Raw genomic sequence first — 20,527 nt, forward strand, 5'->3', positions numbered from 1 at the left:
TATTGAAGAACTGGGCCCAAACTAACAAAATGAGGGACAGATGTAAGCTTCTGCACTTTGACAGGAATAACCAATTGCACATAGGATGGGGGATACCTGGTTTGCTAATAGTACCTGTGAAAAGGATCATGGGGTCTCAGTAGTCCATAAGCTTAACATGAGTCCACAGTGTGATGTAGCAGCAAAAAAAAGCTAATGCTATTCTAGGCTGCCTCAACAGAAATATAATGTCCAGGTCAAGGGAAGTAATAGTCCCACTCTACCTATTCTGTCTTGGTGAGACCACACCTGGAATACCGTATCCAGTTCTGGTCATCACAATCTAAGAAGAATGTTGACAAGCTGGAATGTGTGCAGAGGAAGGCAACCTAGATGAATACGGGTCTGGAAACCAATTCTTATAAGGCAGTTATGAGGTATGTTTATCCTGGAGAAGAGGAGAATGAGAGGAAATATGATAGCCACCTTCAATATCTAAAGGACCATCACATGGGAGATGGAGCAAGCTTGTTTTCTTCTGCTCTAGTAGGTAGGACCCGAAACAATGGATTCAAATTACAGTGGTACCTCTGGTTAAGTACTTAATTTGTTCCGGAGGTCCGTTCTTAACCTGAAACTGTTCTTAACCTGAAGCACCACTTCAGTTAATGGGGCCTCCCACTGCCGCCGCGCTGCCAGAGCACGATTTCTGTTCTCATCCTGAAGCAAAGTTCATAACCCGAGGTACTATTTCTGGGTTAGCGGAGTCTGTAACCTGAAGCATCTGTAACCTGAGGTGTATGTAACCTGAGGTACCACTGAACAAGAAAGGAGATCCTGACTGAACATCAGGAAGAACTTTTAGATGATAAGAACGGTTCAACTGTGGAACCGACTCCCTCAGAAGGTGGTGGACTCTTCTTCCTTGGAGGCTTTTAAGAAGAAGCTGGATGGCCATCTGTCATGGATGCTTTAGTTGAGATTCCTGCATTGCAAGGGTTGGACTAGATAACTCTTGAGGTCCCTTCCAACTCTACAATTCTATGATAGTATGTTTGTGTGGCTAATTCTTCAATCCGAGTTCAGGGGTTTGGGATTATTCTGTTATGCAGATCAAGAGTACAATACTTTTTTAGAAAAAAAATATTTTATTTGCTGTGTACAGGTACGGCACTGATATCCATTGTAGGTAAGTAATGTAAAGGACCATACAGAGGTAAACAATGCAAAAAATGGTAATCCAACACCTATAAGCAGAAAATAACTAGTAACAAATATGAAAAATGACCAGATTTGAGAATTACAGAAACACTGTATTTGTTGTCATCTTTTTCTGTTAGTCACAGTCCCAAAGAACAGAAAAGTCTTGCAGCCCAAGTAATTCTTCAGCTAGAGTAAATTTTATCACTGAGAACCAGGCTGCTGTTTTAGTATTTGCCGATAAAGATAAATCCCTCTCTTCAACTATATCTCACGGACAATTTTCATTTCAATTTGGCAGCTGTCAGCTTAGTACCAATAAAATAACTTCTGGAGAAACCATGTAATTGGCTCAAATGAAGCCAATTTCTGGGATCCGGAAATCAGTTTGGAGGAGTGTGACTGAAATCGCTCATATAAGCATATCCTTGGGAGCCTAACCTCTGGCATATGCACTAATTTAAGCTAGTAGCCAGCACAAATAGGCTCCCTTTTCTTCTGGAGGCATTTCAGTCCAAGTTCTTAATACAACTGAAGGTGTGATTCCCGTGAGTCTCCAAAATAGTGTTTAGCATTTTATTCCCAAAGCACTTCCTGGTCGGTTTCTCCCTGAAACCCCAAAACTACAGCTTTTTTCCTACAGCAGCTTTTCCTAACCTTGGAACCCAAAATTTTGGACCACAAGTCCCATCCGACCAGTGGCTATGCTAGCTATGTTTTTGGCCTCAGCACAGAGCAATTGCAAATGCCGTGTTTTTAATTTCCTAGATCTCCTTTATTGCAACAAATATTTCCTATATATCCACCTAGTACTTTACAGTTATGGGGACTTTTTTGTGGTTCAGGATGCAAAGGCACAGCCATCTTAGAATATGTTAAAGGGTTCGTCTATGTCAGATTTTATGTGGTGATTTCCTTTGAGGAGTCAGATTCCTCACCCCACTCTATGCCCATTCTTATGCTCATGGTTTGCAATGCCTCTCTTCTCATTAGTGACAAATGTTTCAGCTGTTTGATTCAGCACCAAAACATAGTGATCTCTACTACCTCTCTGCTGGGCACATAAAAGAATATTGTTACTACCTTGCCCATGACCAAAAAAGACACGTTTTGTGCAATCAATAACCTTGGGAAACAGAGCTGGATTTTATGCACAACATGTTAAAGAAATTCAGTTACGAGCTCTGTGATGCTCATAGCAAGTACCATTCAGCACGTCCTGTTTGAATATACCAAACTGTAGGCGACATTTTTGACATCTTGTGCTATTTGAAAAAAGAAGACGTCTCTCAAACTCTACTCCCTTGTGAGAGTTTTGCCACAGCAATAAGAAAAGGACCTGCCATCCTCATATGAGGCAGGGGGTGCATTTGTCATGTTTTAGGCTCTACAGTTTAGAGTAAACTGTTTAAATAAATAAATAGTACCCTGCCCTTCTGGCTGGCCCACTTTGGCCGGCTCACAACAGAATATTAAAAACATGATAAGACATCAAATATTAAAAACATCCCTAAACAGGGCTGCCTTCAGATGTTTTCTAAAAGTCGTGGTACATGACCCCAACCAGGCTAGCAAGGATATATCACTTGCCCAATAACAATTGCTGGAAATGCAATGAATGTGAAGGAACCTTTTACCACCTTTGGTGGACCTGCCCAAAGATTAAGGCCTACTGGGAGATGATCTGGCTGGCCCACTTTGGCCGGCTCACAACAGAATATTAAAAACATGATAAGACATCAAATATTAAAAACATCCCTAAACAGGGCTGCCTTCAGATGTTTTCTAAAAGTCAAGTAGTTGTTTATTTCCTTGACATCTGATGGGAGGGCATTCCACAGGGCGGGCGCCACTACCGAGAAGGTCTTCTGCCTGGTTCCCTGTAACCTCACTTCTCACAGCGAGGGAACAGCCAGAAGGCCCTTGGCGCTGGACCTCAGTGTCCTGGCTGAACGGTGAGAGTGGAGATGCTCCTTCAGGTATACTGGGCAGAGGCTGTTTAGGGCTTTAAAGGTCAGCACCAACACTTTGAATTGTGCTTGAAAATGTACTGAGAGCCAGTGTAGGTCTTTCAGGACTGGTGTTATATGATTTCGGCGGCCACTCCTAGTCTAGCTGCTGCATTCTGGATTAGTTGAAGTTTCCGAGTCACCTTCAAAGGTAGCCCCACGTAGAGTGCATTGCAGTAGTCCAAGCGGGAGATAACTAGAGCATGCATCACTTTGGTGAGACAGTCTTGAGGGCAGGGAGGGTCTCAGGCTGCGTACCAGATGGAGCTGGTAAACAGCTGCCCTGGACACAGAATTGACCTGCACCTCCATGGACAGCTGTGAGTCCAAAATGACTCCCAGGGTGCACACCTGGTCCTTCAGGGGCACAGCTACCCCATCAGGACCAGGCAGTCCTCCACACCTGCCTGCCCCCTGTCCCCCCAAAACAGTACTTCTGTCTTGCCATGATTCAACCTCAATCTGTTAGCTACCATCCATCCTCCAACCGCCTCCAGACACTCACAAAGGACCTTCACCACCTTCACTGGTTCTGATTTAAAAGAGAAGTAGAGCTGGGTATCAACCGCATACTGATCAACACCCAGCTCAAACCCCCTGATGATCTCTCCCGTTTGGCACATCCCTTTCCTTCCTGCGAAAGCTTCCACAATTCATTTGACTTTCTAATTATGGATACCGATTTCCCCATTTGTTCAATATGCAGTTAAGGGGAGTGGGGACCACCAGTTAAATCCCTTCCAATTAGTTCCTCCCTGCAAGTGCAAGGTGGTGGCGGCGGCAACGATGGAGGCCAAATTCCCATCCCGCGCAGGCGATGAAAACTTTTGCCGGAGTTCAATCACACTTGGTAATTACAGAAATTAGCTTTCAAGTTTAGATCACTCGGCTGTGCAAATGGGCTCCTCGGGTGGAATGTGCTGCTCTGAAATGCATGTCAGTCAACCATGAAGCTGGATAAAGCACTATCATTACATTTGACACCGTCACATTCATTCGAGTGAAGGGGATCGGTTTCAGCAGAAGAGCAAGATAAAAGTGGCCCCGGGGCACTTAGGGGAGGCCTCTTGAACTAAAAAGGAAGCCTTGCTCATCATGTTCCTCATGAAAGCACACCTTGACATACAGTAGCTTTAACTCCTTGTAAAGGGATTAGATGCATGGCTGGCATTTACCTCTCCACTAGGATCTTCACCACAGGCAGAAAATGCTAATTGTGCCTGTTTGGTGTTTGCCTCTCATAATAAAGGCCCCTGAGCCCTGCCAGGGGCAAAAAAACATGGCGGCCTCATCCAATTCAGAACATAAGAGTTTTGATCCAACATCCACTTCTCTCAAAAGCCAACCAAATGCCCATGTGGACCCCAGACCCGCCAAGTGCCCCTATTTTCCAGGACAGTCCCAGACTGGGATGACCTTTCCCTTTTTCATCTTTAGTTTTTAGGATAAGCCAGCACCCTCTCACAAGTCAGGCAAAAGAAAAACCCTCTGTCCAACTTGCAGTTGCTATTTAAGATTCCACTTTCCCACTCCCAGGTCATAGGAACATTTAGCATCTTCAGAGAATGAAGAGTTGTGTCACGGAACTGCCATCGGAGCTAGAGGTGGAGGGAAGGCTCCAGAGCGATGCCGGAGAGGGTCCCAGTAGGGAGAGAGGCAGCCCATTTGCTGGGGAAGGAAATCAGCGTAACACCAGTGGAGAAGGGGGGCAGATGGGGAATTCAGAGAGGAGGCTCCAGGACTCTTCACTGGAGACCAGCGGGGAGAGCACGGGTCCTCCACTGCCCACACCCTCCCAGCGCAGAAGACTTCCGCGCAGGGAGAGTAGGAGGAGACTTGGCGTCAAAGAACTTCTTTGCTGGAGGAAGTTCAAGAAACGCCCACTGATGGATTCTGCCAGCGACTGAGACAGCCACGGGTGAAAGGCTGTCCAGACAGAAAGGGTTCAACCGGGCAACCTAGCCAGGAGTGGCGGCACCTTACGCACGAGCAACCCCTAGAACCATTACAAGTTGACAGTGGGGTGGGGAAACTCATACCATCCTATATTGTCAGTGTCGCATTTATGTATAAGCTAAACAAGCTATAGCTTAGGGCCCCACTCTCTTGCGGCTCCCCCCCCCCAAAAAAAAATAAAGAAAAAAACCTGAATGTACATTTTCAAAATATAAGATAAAAAACAAATAAAATAAAACCTACATATAACAAGAGTGTATTGTGTTGTGTAGGCTCCTATGATGTAAGTAATGGGCCCCGCCTGCTAGCCTGCTCCCTAAAATATCACTGGTTTGCTCATTTCTGTATATAGGGTGCCTATATTCTGCATGGACTGGTTGCGTGGCAACATGGACAAATGGCTTTAGATACCTATAAGGTCCATAAATTCCAATATAGCATATATTCAGCACAAAAAACAGCAACAATTTGTTGTTGACAAAGGACAGCTGGACATATAAAGGGCCCCATTACCTTCAGTAGCTTAGAGGCTCATCAAACCTAAATCTGGCCCTGTATATTGTTAGCAATCGCATACAGGGCTCGAAATATTGAGCCAAGGTAGGGGAAGGATTTAATGAAATCTACAAGCCCCACTTCCTGATTTTCCCCTCTCCCGTTTTAGCCAAATCTGCCCCACAGGGCTAGTCCAAGATACTTTGCTTCCTGAAAAAGTGTCCCTTCACCACAAACCAATTAGAGTATGGCATCCCAGGCCCTCCAACTGCCCCAATTTTCCAGGGACAGTCCTGAATTTACAGAAGCCACCCCAGTTTCTGATTTGATCCCGGAATGTCTTGCTTTTCCATGGGATGTCCCTATTTTCATCGGAGAAATGTTGGAAGGTGTGGAGTTATGCAACCCCCCGAGCCAAGGAGATTTCGAATACATCTGAAGGCAGATCTGTATAGAGAAGCTTTTTAATGTTTAACATTTTACAGTATTGTGTTTTTATATATGCTGGAAGCTGCCCAGAGTGGCTGGGGCAACCCAGTCAGTTGGGTGGAAAATTATTATGATCATTATTACTGTTATTGAATAGAACATCCCTATTTTCGGTGATGGACTATATGGGATTGGCAGAAATGACTGGCAGAATCCGAGACCAGGGAGAAGAGTCGGCGGAAGAAGATTGGAAGAAATTTAAAGACTATTTTAAGGGAATATGAGAAATAGGCTTAGAAACAGGTTAAAACTTAATGGCAAGGATTTGCTGAACTAACAATTTGAATTGGAATACAAAAAAGGGAGGTATGAGGAGGTCCGGGAAACATGTTAAAGGAAAATGAGAAGTGGAAAATCTGCATGTTTTATTTTTTTTCTTTTTAATTATTTTTACTTCTGTATTTTTGTTACTATTTTTTATTCTTTTTTCTCTTTTTCTCTTTATTGTATTATTATTAAAAACCTTAATAAATATTCTATTAAAAAAAATAGAACATCCCTATTTTCATGGGAGAAATGTTGGAGAAATTAAGCAGGAAACCTCAGCACAAGAGCACTCTCCCTCCTGAAACCAGAAACTGGTATTCAGATTCATTACGGCCTCCGACTGTGCAGACAGAGTATTGATAGCCTTGTTCCCCATAAAGCGTGTTCTCCTTCATGGAGAGCACGTATTGCGGTGGGGTCTTGCAAGACATCCCACTGTTGCTGGGCGGGTAAAGGTAGTTGGCCACCATTGCGGCTGGGCTCCACTTTGTCATTGGGGAGAATTTGATGTTTCCATTTTATGATTGACAGCCAAGAAGTTTTATATTCCCTGCGCACAGCGTTGAGCTTCCTCTTTTTGCTGCATGCATTGGTTTATTCGCCCATCCTCCTTATATTTATGGTTGTTCGCTTTGACCTTGCTATGGCTTTCATGGGGTTGTCTGCTTTTGGAGCAGGGGCCCAGTAGGAATTTTGTCCATTTGGCTGATTGGCTGGTGCCATTTGGTTTTTGCCTACTGCATAGAAAATCATCACAACTTGTAAGGTTGCGGTTAGGCATTGGTTTTATGAATTGGTTGGTGGAGGGGCATGGATTGGCCGTGCCTGCCCCTCCAATGCTGCTGCTGCAAGGGATTCCATTAAAGGAATACAGGGGCTCACCATGCTTTTGTCCGATCTTTTGTCCTGCCAAGGGGCTAGGGCCACGCAAGAGCCCCTGGGAGCATTTGGGAAGAGGTGAGGGCATGGTTCCCAGCTCCATCTTTCTCCCCAAAATGTTTTCACTTTCTGACTTTCGCAGGCGTGCGAATGTCAGTCTGTCCCCGGGCGGAGACAGATAGTCGCAACCAATGCCTAAGCAACCACTCACATTTTTTTTGTATTTTAATAAAGTTGTGGCCAAAATTATGCCAAAAACCTTAAACAAAAATTCTGCATGAATTGTGTTTTATTGGGGTGGCTTGGGGACCTTGACGCACAAATTTGTCTATTGCTGCTTACCTCCATTCTCTGGCACAGCCCCATACCTCCAGGAACCTGAGTCAACTTGATACCATATGAAGAAAAAGAAGAAAAACAGTCTAATGTGTCTGACGTTACAATGATATTCACAGAGCCAGGTTACAGCTATAACCCAAATGACTCACAGAACCTGCAAAGGAAATTACACATTTCCCTAGTGCACAGAAGAATGCCCTGGCTTTTTTATGGCACCTGATCTTCAGAGTGCAGACTTTCTGTCTCTCTCTCTCTCATAAGTCTGAGCTTGATTCCTTTCACATCCTGAACCTCTACGACATCTCTGATTTGGGAACAAGAAAACCTTGGGTGAACCTTTTGCATTCAAAATACTGCAGCGTGCCATATTGGCCGATGACCCATGCAACCTGTTCTAAAATCTAAATCCCCTTAATATGAGCGTTATCTACCCAAAGAAGAGGAAGACATGCAAGACCTGAAGGGGAGAGAGACTGGAAGCTGAGACATACTTTGAACATTTAAATTGGATGGACATCGTAGCCTGGAATACTGGTTTTGAGGGGTTCAGGCCAATTTCCTGATTGCCAAAAGCTCATATTGACCTGATTTGTAACATTAATTTACAGCTGCGTCATAAGAATTGAGCGTCATTTCCATGAGTATGCGACTACAGCAGCAAGAATGTTACCTCCCCAAAAATGGAAAGAGGAAGAAGTCCCAGCAAAAGAGGAATGGATACAAAAACTTATGGAATATGCAGAAATGGCGAAACTTACTGGAAAAATGTGAAATCAAGACAAACGTTTTATAAAAGAATGGAAATGGTTTATTGAATATTTACAAATAAACTGTAAACAGATCAGAACATTGGCAGGATTATTGTAAAAAGCTGTAGTTTTAAATATTTAAAGTAGATGAATAAATGAATAAATTAAGTTAATTAGGATATGCGGAAAATATTAAAAATAAATTTAAGGCACCCCAGAAAGAGGAGGAAGGAAGTCGAGTTCTAAAATGTTAAAATGATTGTAAAATTATTGAAATGTATAAAATGGAAAATAATAATAATAATAATAATAATAATAATAATAATAATAATAATAATAGCATCTCATTAGCCAATGTTATGAAATATGATCCACCGAGGCTCTCAAGTTCACATAAGGATAAATGAAATGTGAGGCACTTCAAATACGGGAAAGGGCTACAGGCAGAATGAGTGTAAGGGCCTTCTGAAATTAAAATGCCCATTACTTACCTGGTCTAGGGTACAATTAAAATCTATGCATTAGCCACCTGCCCTCCAGGTGAAACTGGATGGCAACTCCCATTCTACCAGCCATCCTGTGGCTGATGAGAGCTAAGTCCAGCAATATCTCCAGGGCACCTTGCTGGCTATCCCATCCTAAACTGGTTTCAGACTGCAGCCCCAAATTCACTTTCATAACCACGCCCGATTTCACTTCTGGACTTGTCTTAGGAATGTGGCCTCATATCTGTGCCCAAATGGCAACCTATTGTTATCGTTTGCTAGTCAAAAACCAGTCAAGTTTGGCGGCAGAGGAGCCAACTCCTAGGGGCCGAGGTCTCTTTGGACCCCCAATGAAGTATTTGAAGGGGCTGTCGGGATCTCCGCTCGGCCAAGCTGATAAAGCTCATTTTCCTCCGGCCGAGCCTTCGGAATCACCTCCAACGATAATTAATGACCTGAGCCTTTGATGAGGCCTCAGGCACATTCCCATCCAGCAGAGAATCCAGCAGCATGCGGAAGTGATGAGATTTATGGCTACATGGCTAAAGAGTTTTATTTCTCGCTACGCAGACAGCAAAGAAAAATACATCCTCGCTCTATGAAAGCAGAGAGCAACTGAACAACAAAGGAAGAGGAAACCACTAACGTCACATCCGTCTCCCATCTCCCATGAGACTTCCAACAGCTTGGAAGGTCTCTGGAATGTAAACAGAGTCTTGTGACTCTAAAGAACTGCTCAGTGGCAAACAGAAACTAAGAGGGGCTGCCCCACCCCCAATTTGATGGACATTGCCATTCAAATGGTGTGTGTGCACCATGTCTTGTGACCGATTATATGGGGTAGGGCTTACCTGGGATCCCCCAATATTTTATTCCAGTTGGAACCCCTGTTTGGCAAGCAGAGGAGAGAGAAAGGTACCAACTCCCAGTTTTTCCTCTATTCACCCCTTGTCTTCCTTTGCCATCCCCAATATCGCCATCTGCCATTGCCTCAAGGGACTACTGCTTTGCCCTATATCTCCTTCCTCCCAACCAAGACAGCATCCCCATCCCTCCCGGTCCAAAAGTTGAGCTGAGGAGGCAGGGAATTGAAGCTCACCCATTGGTGATTCCTGTTACTAATGGAAGAAGCAAGGTTTTGCCCTTGACTGTACCCTACGTGCAACCTCAGCCTCATAAAATGCGGTGGGCGCCAGGCAGCTCCGTGTTGAGTTTGATTTCTTGGTCACGCCAGAGTGTGACAAGAAGCTTGCAAAATGGGACCAGATGAATCAGTTACCAAGATTAACACTAATGGCCATTAGAAGCAACACAACTGATATCAGAGCTAGTGTCATGTTAGTGTGTTTGAATAGGGACCCATTGCATTACTGCTGTCATTATCTCTCTCACACCCCCCAGATGAGTCAGAAAGTAGAATTCCTGCAATCCCAGCGAGCTTTACTCAGACGTTTTACTGCAGGTAAGTGTGCTTAGAAGAGCTAGTTGCACATTGACAACCACTGTTTGCTTATTTATTCACATTCATCCTAAACCCTAAGTCCCCATTTCAATTTTTAGTTGGCAGTTTAAATGACGCCTGTAGCAGTCATAATTTAGCAACCCTGCACTCAATTTTTAATGTCCCTGGAAATGTCAGATATATGGCAGTATCTCACTTGGCATCTATTCTGTACGGCTTCACCGATTTCACATTAAACCCAGGTTTTAGTGGTTGCAGAGAGAATTGTACTTCTTTTGCTTTTACATAGAATCATAGAATTGTGGAGTTGGAAGGGATCATGCAGGGATCGAACCTGCAACCTTGGCATTATCAGCACCATGCTGTAACCAACCAAGCTACCAGTGACTCTCTGCATTTTGGGGGGAAGACAACCAAGCTGTCTGTGACAAACGTGGCTTGCTATGTGCAGCATCTTCAGGCTGCATCGGAAGTTATAATTACAATGTTGAGGGAATGTTCTTTCATATGTGGTGGACCTGTAAAAGGGTAAAAAAGTATTGGGAAATAATCCATAATGAATTGAAAAAAAATGTTTTAAAGCACTTTTTTGGGGGGAAACCCAGACTCCTTTCTGTTGGGGATAATTCAGATGGAAATTCCCAGGTGTCAAAAAAGGTTATTTATGTAAGCCATTACTGCGGCCCATGTTTTGTTAGCCCAAAAATGGAAAATGAGCAAGGTCCCAACTAAAGAAGAACGACAACTTAAACCAGGCTTCCTCAAACTTGGCCCTCCAGATGTTTTGAGACTACAATTCCCATCATCCCTGACCAGTGGTCCTGCTAGCCAGGGATCATGGGAGTTGTAGGCCAAAAACATCTAGAGGGCCAGTATATGCGAGGGAAATTGCATATACTTGAAAATGCTGGCAGCATTAAGAAAAATTCAACAGCGTAAATAAGTTTTGATGGATGTAATAATGGAATACTGAATGGTTTAGTTTTTGCAAAATATGCAGGGATTTATGATATGCAAAATAAACCACGGAATGATAAGAAAGGAAGTCCTTGATATTTCAAGGATGTTTAAATGAGTATTCAAAATTGTAAAACAGAAACGATTTCCTAGAAGGCAGAATTTCAAAAGCTGCCACTTCTCTTGATTACACTACAATCAAGGGATGTTAATCCTATGGAGGGCCGGAGAAGACCTTTAAAAGCCATCTCTTGCGGGCCCTTTTATAGAGACAATCTGGAATTTGAAGCTTCTCCATTCAGCAGAATGATGAACGAGCCTTTCCTGGACCTTTTTGCCATCAAGAAATTTAAGGTGCAAGAACTGGCAACCACAATAGAATCCACTCGTTTGAAAGGTAATAAGAACAGGAAAGAATTCATAGAAAGTCTAGCAGGTCAGATACCCTTTTCCCGGGAAGTTCAACCCACTTAACCCTGCATAGTATAAACCTGCATGAAATCCAAAGCTGTCGGCAAAATGAGTGATGTCTACAATCTACCAGGCTCATGCTGCCCTCAATTCCTCCAGTGCTGAAATGAACCTATTTCCTGGGCGAACTATGAAGGATGCTTACTAATGCCAGCAATGTCCCAGCAGTGCTTAGAACCAGAACAAGAAAGATGAGCAGATAAGTAGAACATTAGCAGTGATCCGAAAGCTGCCGGTTGTAATAAACCTTGGGCCATGATGGGTTACCTCTGCCCTTTGGCACACAGGCATAATCTCTGACTGATCTTTACAGAACGGGATCTGATGGGCCAGAGGTCTTATAGACCACGGAAAACTTGCTGAGCAGCAATGAGATCCTCATTTAGTTCATCCAAGCTAAAACCAACTGAGGTCAGGAGGAACATGGTAGAAGTTCACCTGCGACAAAATGCATGTGGACACAGAGGGTTACTTTTTTGGCCGGGTTATGCCATCCTGTTTCTACTCCTCACTGGTTTCCCAGCGCCACTGCCTCCTGGCTCCCAGTGGTCAGTCGGCATTCTGTGCTTACACAGGGACTGTCACCTGGTGCCTGACTTTGCTATGGTTTATACGCCTGGTTTAGGAAATGTGTGTAGCCGTCTCCATGTCTCGGACTCCAACTCCCATCAGCCCCAACCTGTGTTCCTGTAGTAATCTAACATAGAGGTTACCAGAGCATAGACAACCGAAGTTAGGCCATCCCTGTCCAGATAGGAGTTCAGCTGGGCCATTAGCCATAGTGGATGGAAGGCACTCTGCACCACTGAGGCCACCTGAAGCTTCAAGAGACAGCAATTGATCTAGAAGGACCCCCAAGCTAAGTACCCACTCTTTAGAGGAAACGTAACCCCATCAAGAGCAGGCAACTTCCCATCCACCTGATCTAGGGAACCACTCACTAATTGTGCATCCAAGATGTCTTAAGGACTACCTGATCCCTTATATCTCAGCCAATCCCTGAGATTTTTTGAGGGAATTTCTGTTGCTCAGATCCACAGCTTTCAGAAGCCACACATTCATTGTAGTGGACCAAAAGCCTGTTGAACTGTCTCCCAATGGAGATTAGACAAGCACTCTCCTTGTGCTGAACTTCAAGGGCTATGACTTTCTTCTTCCGGTAGGCATGTTAAGGTGGCGTTTGGTTTTATGATGAATTTGTACTGTTTCATTGTTCCGTTTTCTGTGAATTGCTTTTGCGTGCACCGCTTAGAAATGTGAACGATTAACTGGCATATAAAGGTCTTAAATGAATACATGGTTATAATTATTATAAAACAAGGACATTACTTTATAATGTCACATGTTACAAGAACGTCACACTTTACAGGGTTTTTAAAAATTATAACACTGCCACACATTACCAGAGATCACAGGGCATTCGTTTTTCTGTCCATTTCCCCTTTTCATCATCATCACAAACTCATGGGAGATGGTGACTGGGGCTACATCAGCACCATAGATTTAATGAACTCTTAAACCACTTTTAAATACCATGGCTCCCTCCTCCCTCGAGAATCCTGGGAAGTGTAGTTTGTTAAAGGTGTTGAGGGCTGTTAGGAGACCCCTACCCCGTAGAGCTACAATTCTCAGAATGGTTTCACAATCAATCCCTCTTCGAATGGAATTAAACTACACTTCCCACCCATGATTCTTTTGGAGGATGTCATGACTTGTTAGAGTGGTATAATAGAGGTTTAAAGGTATGGTATGGATGTGGCCTGGAGGGGACACGGGTGGCGCTGTGGTCTAAACCACAGAGTCTAGGGCTTGCTGATCAGAAGGTCGGCAGTTCGATTCCCCGCAACGGGGTGAGCTCCCATTGTTTGGTCCCAGCTCCTGCCCACCTAGCAGTTCGAAAGCGCGTCAAAGTGCAAGTAGATAAATAGGTACCACTCTGGCGGGAAGGTAAGAAGCGGCTTAGTCATGCTGGCCACATGACCCGGAAGCTGTACGCCGGCTCCCTCGGCCAGTAAAACAAGATGAGCGCCACAACCCCACAGTCGTCCGCGACTGGACCTAACGGTCAGGGGTACCTTTACCTTTACATATGGATGTGGTCTGGGTCTAAGGTCACGTAGCAAATAGCACGGGGAATTTGAACCCATGCCTCTCTGGTCCAGTTCTCATAGAACCATAGAATTGCAGAGTTGGAAGGGTCCAAGTCCAACCCCCTGCAATGCAGGAATCTTTGGATTCGAACCCACAGCCCTGGAATTAAGAGTCTCATGTCCTACTGACCAGACTACCCCAGCTGTGTATTCAAGCTGTGTCATTTCAGTTTGCAGGTGGGTGCTTAAATGACTACATACCCGCCCACCCCCGTCCTTCCTTTAACCCAGCAATGCCTGGGTTACGCTTCACTGACAGCTAATTTTTTTAAAAATATGGCTGCCGAACCCCTCCCCGCACCACTATACCACTGGTCAGTGGTGTAGCGTGGGGGGTGCAGGGGGGGCCGGCCGCACCGGGTGCAACATCTGGAGGTTAGGGAAATCCACGGGTTAGGGGGCGCAAATCCATGGGTTAGGGGGCGCAAATTACTTGCCTTGCCCCGGGTGCTGATAACCCATGCTACGCCACTGCCACTGGTACAGCCCAGACTACATCAGCACGAACCAGGTCTGCCTTCCCACCACAGGTCCATCTGGAGAATGGGGATGATTCTATTAGCCTGCTTTACAGGGTCATAGTAAGGATTAACTGAGACATGACACAGTTTGAGCACTTAAAAGGAAGCTTAACTGCTCTTACTAATGACTGCAACTCATAAGCCAAAAACATAAAGCACGGCTGACAGGTGCGAACAGGCTTGGATTTGTTCCGATTTAAAGTGTTCTCCTTGCCCGGAATCCTTGTTCTTAAATCATCGTTTGGACGCAGCAGATGTTCTCTCGGAAGTCCCACGGAAGCCCATCCGACTCACTTCCTAATAAGTGTTATTTAGGGCTACAGATCGAAAGCTGATTGTCACCTTCTTAACCAGCCACCACGCTTGGAGCCGCCGCAGAGCAGCGCCCCCTTAGAGGTGCAGTTGCGCAGCAGCTGAACTTTGGGAAACGGGAAAACCAAGCTGCGGAGCCAGCGCAGGGAATACTGCTACTCAGAAGTAAGCCTGCCTCCAGGCGCTTGATTGTTTGATTCGGGTTTTTGTTTTTTATGGGTGTGTGTGTCAGCGCACCACATTGGTTCAGGTGATCAGCTTCTCGGTTTCCTGGAGAAGTCCGTTGCCAAAAAGGATTTCCTCTCCTGCTGCCTAACCCATCAAATCTTGCCAGATCTCAGGAAGCGAAGCTCTCTGCTGCTGCGCGATCGGCTTGACGGCAGAAGTAACCCTTAACGCACGCCCTTTTCTCCCCAGGGTGACGATTTGTCTCGAGACACTGATTTCAGCACACGCCTCCTTTTTTCCCAGTGTGATCATCTTCCTCTCTCGCGTTCACACACACAGACACACGCACAACCTGTCCCAAAGCGCTAGCCATCCACTGCGGGTCTTACGCACCCAACCCCCTTCAGGTAAAAAAAAGGCAACCTTCGAATCATGGCTTTTCAGGTGTGTTCCCGCCCCGCCCCCCCCGTGTTACCATAGAATCATAGACTCTTAGAGTTAGAAGGGACCCAGGGGTCATCTAGTCTAACCCCCTGCAATGCAGGAATCTTTCCATACACGCCACCAAGCACATTCGAAGTGCTCCCCCCCAAAAAAAATAAATAAATTATGGGCACTGTCATTTGGTAAAGGGAATTGTCACTCTGAGGTTTTCAAACTACAGTTCCCAGAACGCCTATGAAGAGGAAAAGATGCTTTAAAGTGTACAGGATCAAGCCCAAGGGAGTTTCCGCTGGGACTCTAAAAGCCATCCTCTCCTCGGCTCTTGGGGTGGCTGGTGCATGTGGGGAAAGCACTCCTGATGTGCTCAGAGGCTGTTCTTTCAGTAACAGGTTCGGGAGCAGAGCTTCATAACTTCGGTGTTTTGCGCCTGCGTGTTTTTACTTCATACCGTCCCGCGTGTCCTCACAAACACTCAAGGCGAACCTCTTTCCCCTTCCCAAACCCACACAGCTGCCCGCAATGCAGAAAATGGCGTTTGCGCGCATTATTCACTCCGGCAGGCTTTTATATAAAATGCTGCGCTCACCGATCAGAAGCGCAGGGAGCAAACAAGCCTCAAGCCACGTCGCTCCCGCACCATTTTTTAAGTAATGCCATCCCTTGTAGACCCCACATAGGTATGTGCGATAGCTATTTAGTGGCAAAAGCATAGGAAGGAAGACCTGTGCCAGGTCTGCCGCCCCAAAAAGTTGGGGTGGGGTGGGGGCGGGGTAGAGCTATTCCACGTGATTTCATAGCTTTCCATATAAAATCCTCCACACTAAAAAAACTAGCACGTCAGGGAAAAGGACTGCAGCCTAGCCGTTTCCCTGACATACTAGCTTTCTGCGTGCAGGGACTCTTGCTTTAGTTCGTTGCTCAATCAGGCGAGTCCTCACCTGGACCGCCCAGAGGCAGGCAGGTTGATCGAGAACTATGGAGTAAGAAGCTCCATTGACCACCTTGGGACTTAACAGGGCGAGTCTGCGCGTTTGCTCTGAAGTCGAAGAGTCTCCCGTCGAATTCCACAGCCTGAGCACAGGCTGCGTTTGCCCCTGTGGTTTGGGAGGGAAGCTCCCGAGACGGCTCGATCATGCGACGTTCACGCGTCGTCCAGGTTTTCTCGATACTAAAAGCTGCTGAACTTTGCAATCCTGCGCCAAAGAGCTGTTCCTCCTTGCGAGCGCGTAGTTAAGTTTCTCTTTGCAGCTCTCCCACGGGTGATCGGGGAGCGTGGGACATTTCTGAAGCCTCCCCCCCCCACTCCAAAGTAATCCATTTTCCCTTCCCATGCCTTGAGAAATGGGCTCAGCTTGTGTGGCCCCCCGAGGGGGAGGGAGAGAATGAGAGGAGAGCGCGCCCGCTTCCTTACGAAGTAAGAACAACAAAGCGCCTTAAAGACTAGCAGATTTATTGCAACACGAGCGATCGTGCACTAGATCCCACGTTTGGCACAGGCATATGGAATGCTATCCGGGGCTGGCGGATCACCCAGGCACACGATTCCAGCGGCGGGTGGGCCCGGACGGGGAAGGGAAGAGAAGGAACGGACGGGCAACTGAGACCCTCCAAAGCCTTGAAACGCTAATAGGTCCGGGGCGTTTCTGCGCAAAGCCAACACCCCCCCTCCTGAAACCTCCGTGCACGCGCGTTTGGGTGGCAGCCAGCTTCTTCCGTGAAGGCTTTCCAAAACCCGCCCATCTTAGGAGGGCTGCACACCTGACGGGCACCTCCGCCCTCCCCTCCCGTTTTAATTTTTTTTTTAAAAAAAACCCAATTCTTGTCTTCAGCTCAGCAGACACGATCAGCAATACCAAACGCGCTCTCCCATATTTGCAACAGCAATGATAGGAGGCTTGTTATTAGCCGTCATGGAACCAGAGCGCAAAGGTCATCTAGCGCAACCCCCTGCCACGCAAACCCTCCTATGGGCATCACCATCACGGAACCTAGAGTGGGGGGGGAGGAAGGGACACCCCCCCAAGGCCGTGCAGTCCAACCTCCTCCACCCCCGCGGTCTCCCCATCCCGTCTGAAACCACCCCGGACCCTGCTTAGCTTTGCAAACAGACGCGCGGTTTTCTTGCCGCGCGTCAAGCATTATTAATTCTCCCGCCTCTCTCAAGGCTCCTTGCCCACCTGCTGCGCTTTGCTCCTCACCTCCTGCAACCCTCTCCTCCCCCGCCCCCCCCCCGCCCAGCCCTGCCTTCCCAGGGTTGCTCCACCTCTTGTCACCCTTCGAAGGAAAAAAGGCAAGCCTCTCCAGGGACCCGAGGCGGGGCTGCGGCTTGCCCTTCCACCCTCCCCCTTAATGCATATTAATAGCAACGCATGCGCTGCCTGACGTTTGCGCCCCCCCTCTCCTCCTCCTCCTGCTGTAGCCATGGGCTAGCAAGCAGCAGCAGCAGCAAGCAGTCAGTTCAGTGGGGCTTGCAGCACGGGCGATCGGATCCCTCCTCCTCTGGCTTCCTTTCTTTTCCTTTTGGAGGGGGCTGGTTGCGCGCGTGCAAATAGCCGTGGGCCCCCTCCTTTCTCTCCGGAGGGGTGTCGTCTATGTGCGTGTGGCGGGGGGTGGGGAGGGGGTCTCAGCCCGGGTTATTGTGCTGGCCGGGCTGGAGAGAGAGAGAGGGGTTGGCCGGCGAGCTCTGCAAAAGGGAGAAAAGCGAGCGGGCGAGGGGGGTGGGTGGGGGCGCGCGGAATAACCATCGCTAATAAGAAAGGAAGAAAGGAAGGGTGGGGGTTTTTTAAGAGACAGAGGCCAAGGAGAATAAAAGGAGGCTGGGCTGCTTTGCATTGAAGATCGGGGCGCTATTGAAAACCTTTTGAGAAGTGGCGTCTTCCACCCGCGCGCGCTTCCACCGGGAGAGCATATATATATATCTGGGAGCCGGGCAGCGGCTGCAAAGAGCGGCAGCGAGCCGGGGAGCGTCTCTGCGCGAAGGGCACTCTGCAAGCAAGAGGCATGCTTGGCTCAAAGGGACCGCAGCTCACGGACTTCTCCTTACGGCTTCTCCTTGCCCTGTTATGCTTGCGAGTCAAGGTACGTTTTTGGGGCAAGGCTCGGGCGTTGCTTCCCACAGCGCAGCTCTGCGCAGAAGCTCGCTTTTCGCAGGTTTCGGGTTTTTTTCCCGGTTTTTTTCTCCCAAGGAAAGCTTTCGATTGCAAAGGTCCTGCCCGCCTACCCAACCCCCCGCCCCAAGACATTCGCTTTGACCGATTTCCCCACCGCCCCCCGTCAGCTGCATTAAAAAACACGCTTCTACTATGCGTATTTGAATTCGGGGTGATGATTTTTTAGGGGGAAGCCAGGTTTCCCCGAGGACTTTCCCTTTCTTCTCCCCCCTATACCGTCAGCGTTCCATTTCTTTTTTTCCAGAGGGTTTTGCTTTCTGAAAGCCTCGTTAGCAAGCGGACTTTTCCGTGATTGTTTTCAGGAGTGCGTCTGACTTGATTAGAGTTATTCGCTTGAGCTGTGCAATGCTTTTTCTGCGCGGTGTTCCCTTGCTGGAAGCTAACGACCCTTTAACTCTTTTTGAGCGCTGGGAGGCAAATAGCGACACGATTTCCCTCTGGGAATTGCCCCTAACATCAGAATTTGGGGGGTGGGTAGCAGATGAGGGTTCCTGTTCGCTTTTTAACCTGTTGAATCAAGGAGCAATAGAAGCCTCCCCTTTCATTTTTGCTAAACTTGTTAGTGATTTATTTATTTTTTTTAAAAAAATGTTTATTTACAATCAAAGTGCTAACGCTTCCTTCTCCTCTCTGCTTCCTTTGGGGGAACTTTTTTTTTAAAAAATTGCAAAAACAAAACAGGTGACCCTAACATCAGGCCAGTTCGAGTTTGAGATCATATCCATGCAAAATGTCAATGGCGAATTGCAGAATGGGAATTGCTGTGACGGGACCCGAAACCCAGCTGATAAGAAATGCACCAGAGATGAATGCGATACTTATTTCAAAGTTTGCCTGAAGGAGTATCAGTCGAGGGTTTCCGCTGGGGGCCCTTGCAGCTTTGGGTCCGGATCTACCCCAGTCGTTGGTGGGAATACCTTCAGTTTGAAATACAATCGGAATAACGAAAGGAACCGGATTGTCCTCCCTTTCAGCTTCGCCTGGCCGGTGAGTGACTTGACTTTTCTGAGCATCTTCCTTCTTCCTCGCCTTGCTGTGCATGGGTTCTGGCTGCCTTGCGGTCGCAGGCTTAGAGCCGCATACGTCTCCGTCCAGCTAAGCTGCAACGCAGCTAGATGGAACAATCTAAGTGGATTGGGGGGGTGGGGGGAAAACCTGTGTGTTACATGTATATGCAAGTCATCCCCTGTCCCCAGTGTCCCCCCCCCGAGAATTTAAAAGGTCAGAAGTTCATGCAATTTATTTTATTGTCCCCCCCCCCAATTAGTTCTCTAGGCGGAGGCACGAGGGTCGGGTGGGGGGCGGCAGGCCGTGCGTTGGAGACCCCCTTGGTGGAATGCTATGGGGACCCCTCTCGCCCTACCCAATGGCATCTCTGGTGGTGCCCGTGGGAGCTGCTAGCTCTTCCCGTTTGCCAGCTTCCCTGAGAATCCTGTTAGCGTGCTTCCTTCCCCAGCCCAGACCCTGGAGGATCCCTCTGCCTTATGCCCATGCTGCTGCCACCACCACCCTTTGCTTGTTTCCACTTCTCCTATGAGAGCTTTACGGTTTTGCCTGGCGAGGCAAGAGAGCTGGAACCATCTTCCCTTGGCTTGGGTAGCAGTTCCGGACCCTCCACCTAGAAACAAGGGCGTGCACTTGGGAAAGGCGTTGGTCCTTAATCCAGTTGGCTGCGAATGACCCACTCTTCAAATCGGTCACACTTTCACCAAATGCATGTTTGCTTAAGTCACTATTGAGCTCTTGATAATGCTGAAGGGGCCGTGCTGTTGGTCTCTGTCTGTCTGTCTGTCTGCCTGCCAGCACTGTAAAGCAGGAATCTGCCATCTCCCTTCAGGGGCGTAGCTGGACAGCATCCTTTTAAACTCCGAGCCAGACATGTGGAATCCATCTAAGATCCCTCTTTATGGGTGCTGAGCAGGTCCTAGTTGTGTGAATGGGCAGGGAGAGCTTTTGAAAGAACAGCTTTGGGAGCCCTGCCTCCCTCCCTCCCTCCCTCTTCTTGAAATAGAGGTCTCCTTCTTT

The 20,527-nt window shown here is 47.2% G+C and overlaps 1 protein-coding gene and 1 long non-coding RNA gene across 3 annotated transcripts in view; both read left to right on the forward strand.

The window, feature by feature from the left end:
- The first annotated feature begins 348 nt into the window (after positions 1–348).
- On the forward strand, positions 349–13,027 carry LOC309367390. 2 transcript variants are annotated; one of them, XR_014167122.1, is made up of 4 exons: positions 357–416; positions 10,249–10,309; positions 11,489–11,663; positions 12,490–13,027. It is a non-coding gene; the product is annotated as an uncharacterized lncRNA (long non-coding RNA). The 2 variants fall into 2 exon arrangements; XR_014167121.1 differs by lacking the exon at positions 11,489–11,663 and having other exon boundaries at positions 349–416.
- A 5,022-nt stretch (positions 13,028–18,049) lies between these two features.
- Positions 18,050–20,527, forward strand: part of JAG1 (jagged canonical Notch ligand 1) — a 67,830-nt gene continuing 65,352 nt past the window's right edge. The window contains exons 1-2 of the mRNA XM_081906042.1: positions 18,050–18,410; positions 19,184–19,489. Coding sequence (XP_081762168.1) covers positions 18,333–18,410; positions 19,184–19,489 — 384 coding nt within the window. The 5' untranslated portion in view covers positions 18,050–18,332. The remainder of the gene's footprint in view (positions 18,411–19,183; positions 19,490–20,527) is intronic.

Source organism: Podarcis melisellensis, assembly GCF_964234715.1.
Source record: "Podarcis melisellensis genome assembly, chromosome: 3".
Taxonomy (NCBI): Eukaryota; Metazoa; Chordata; class Lepidosauria; order Squamata; family Lacertidae; genus Podarcis; species Podarcis melisellensis.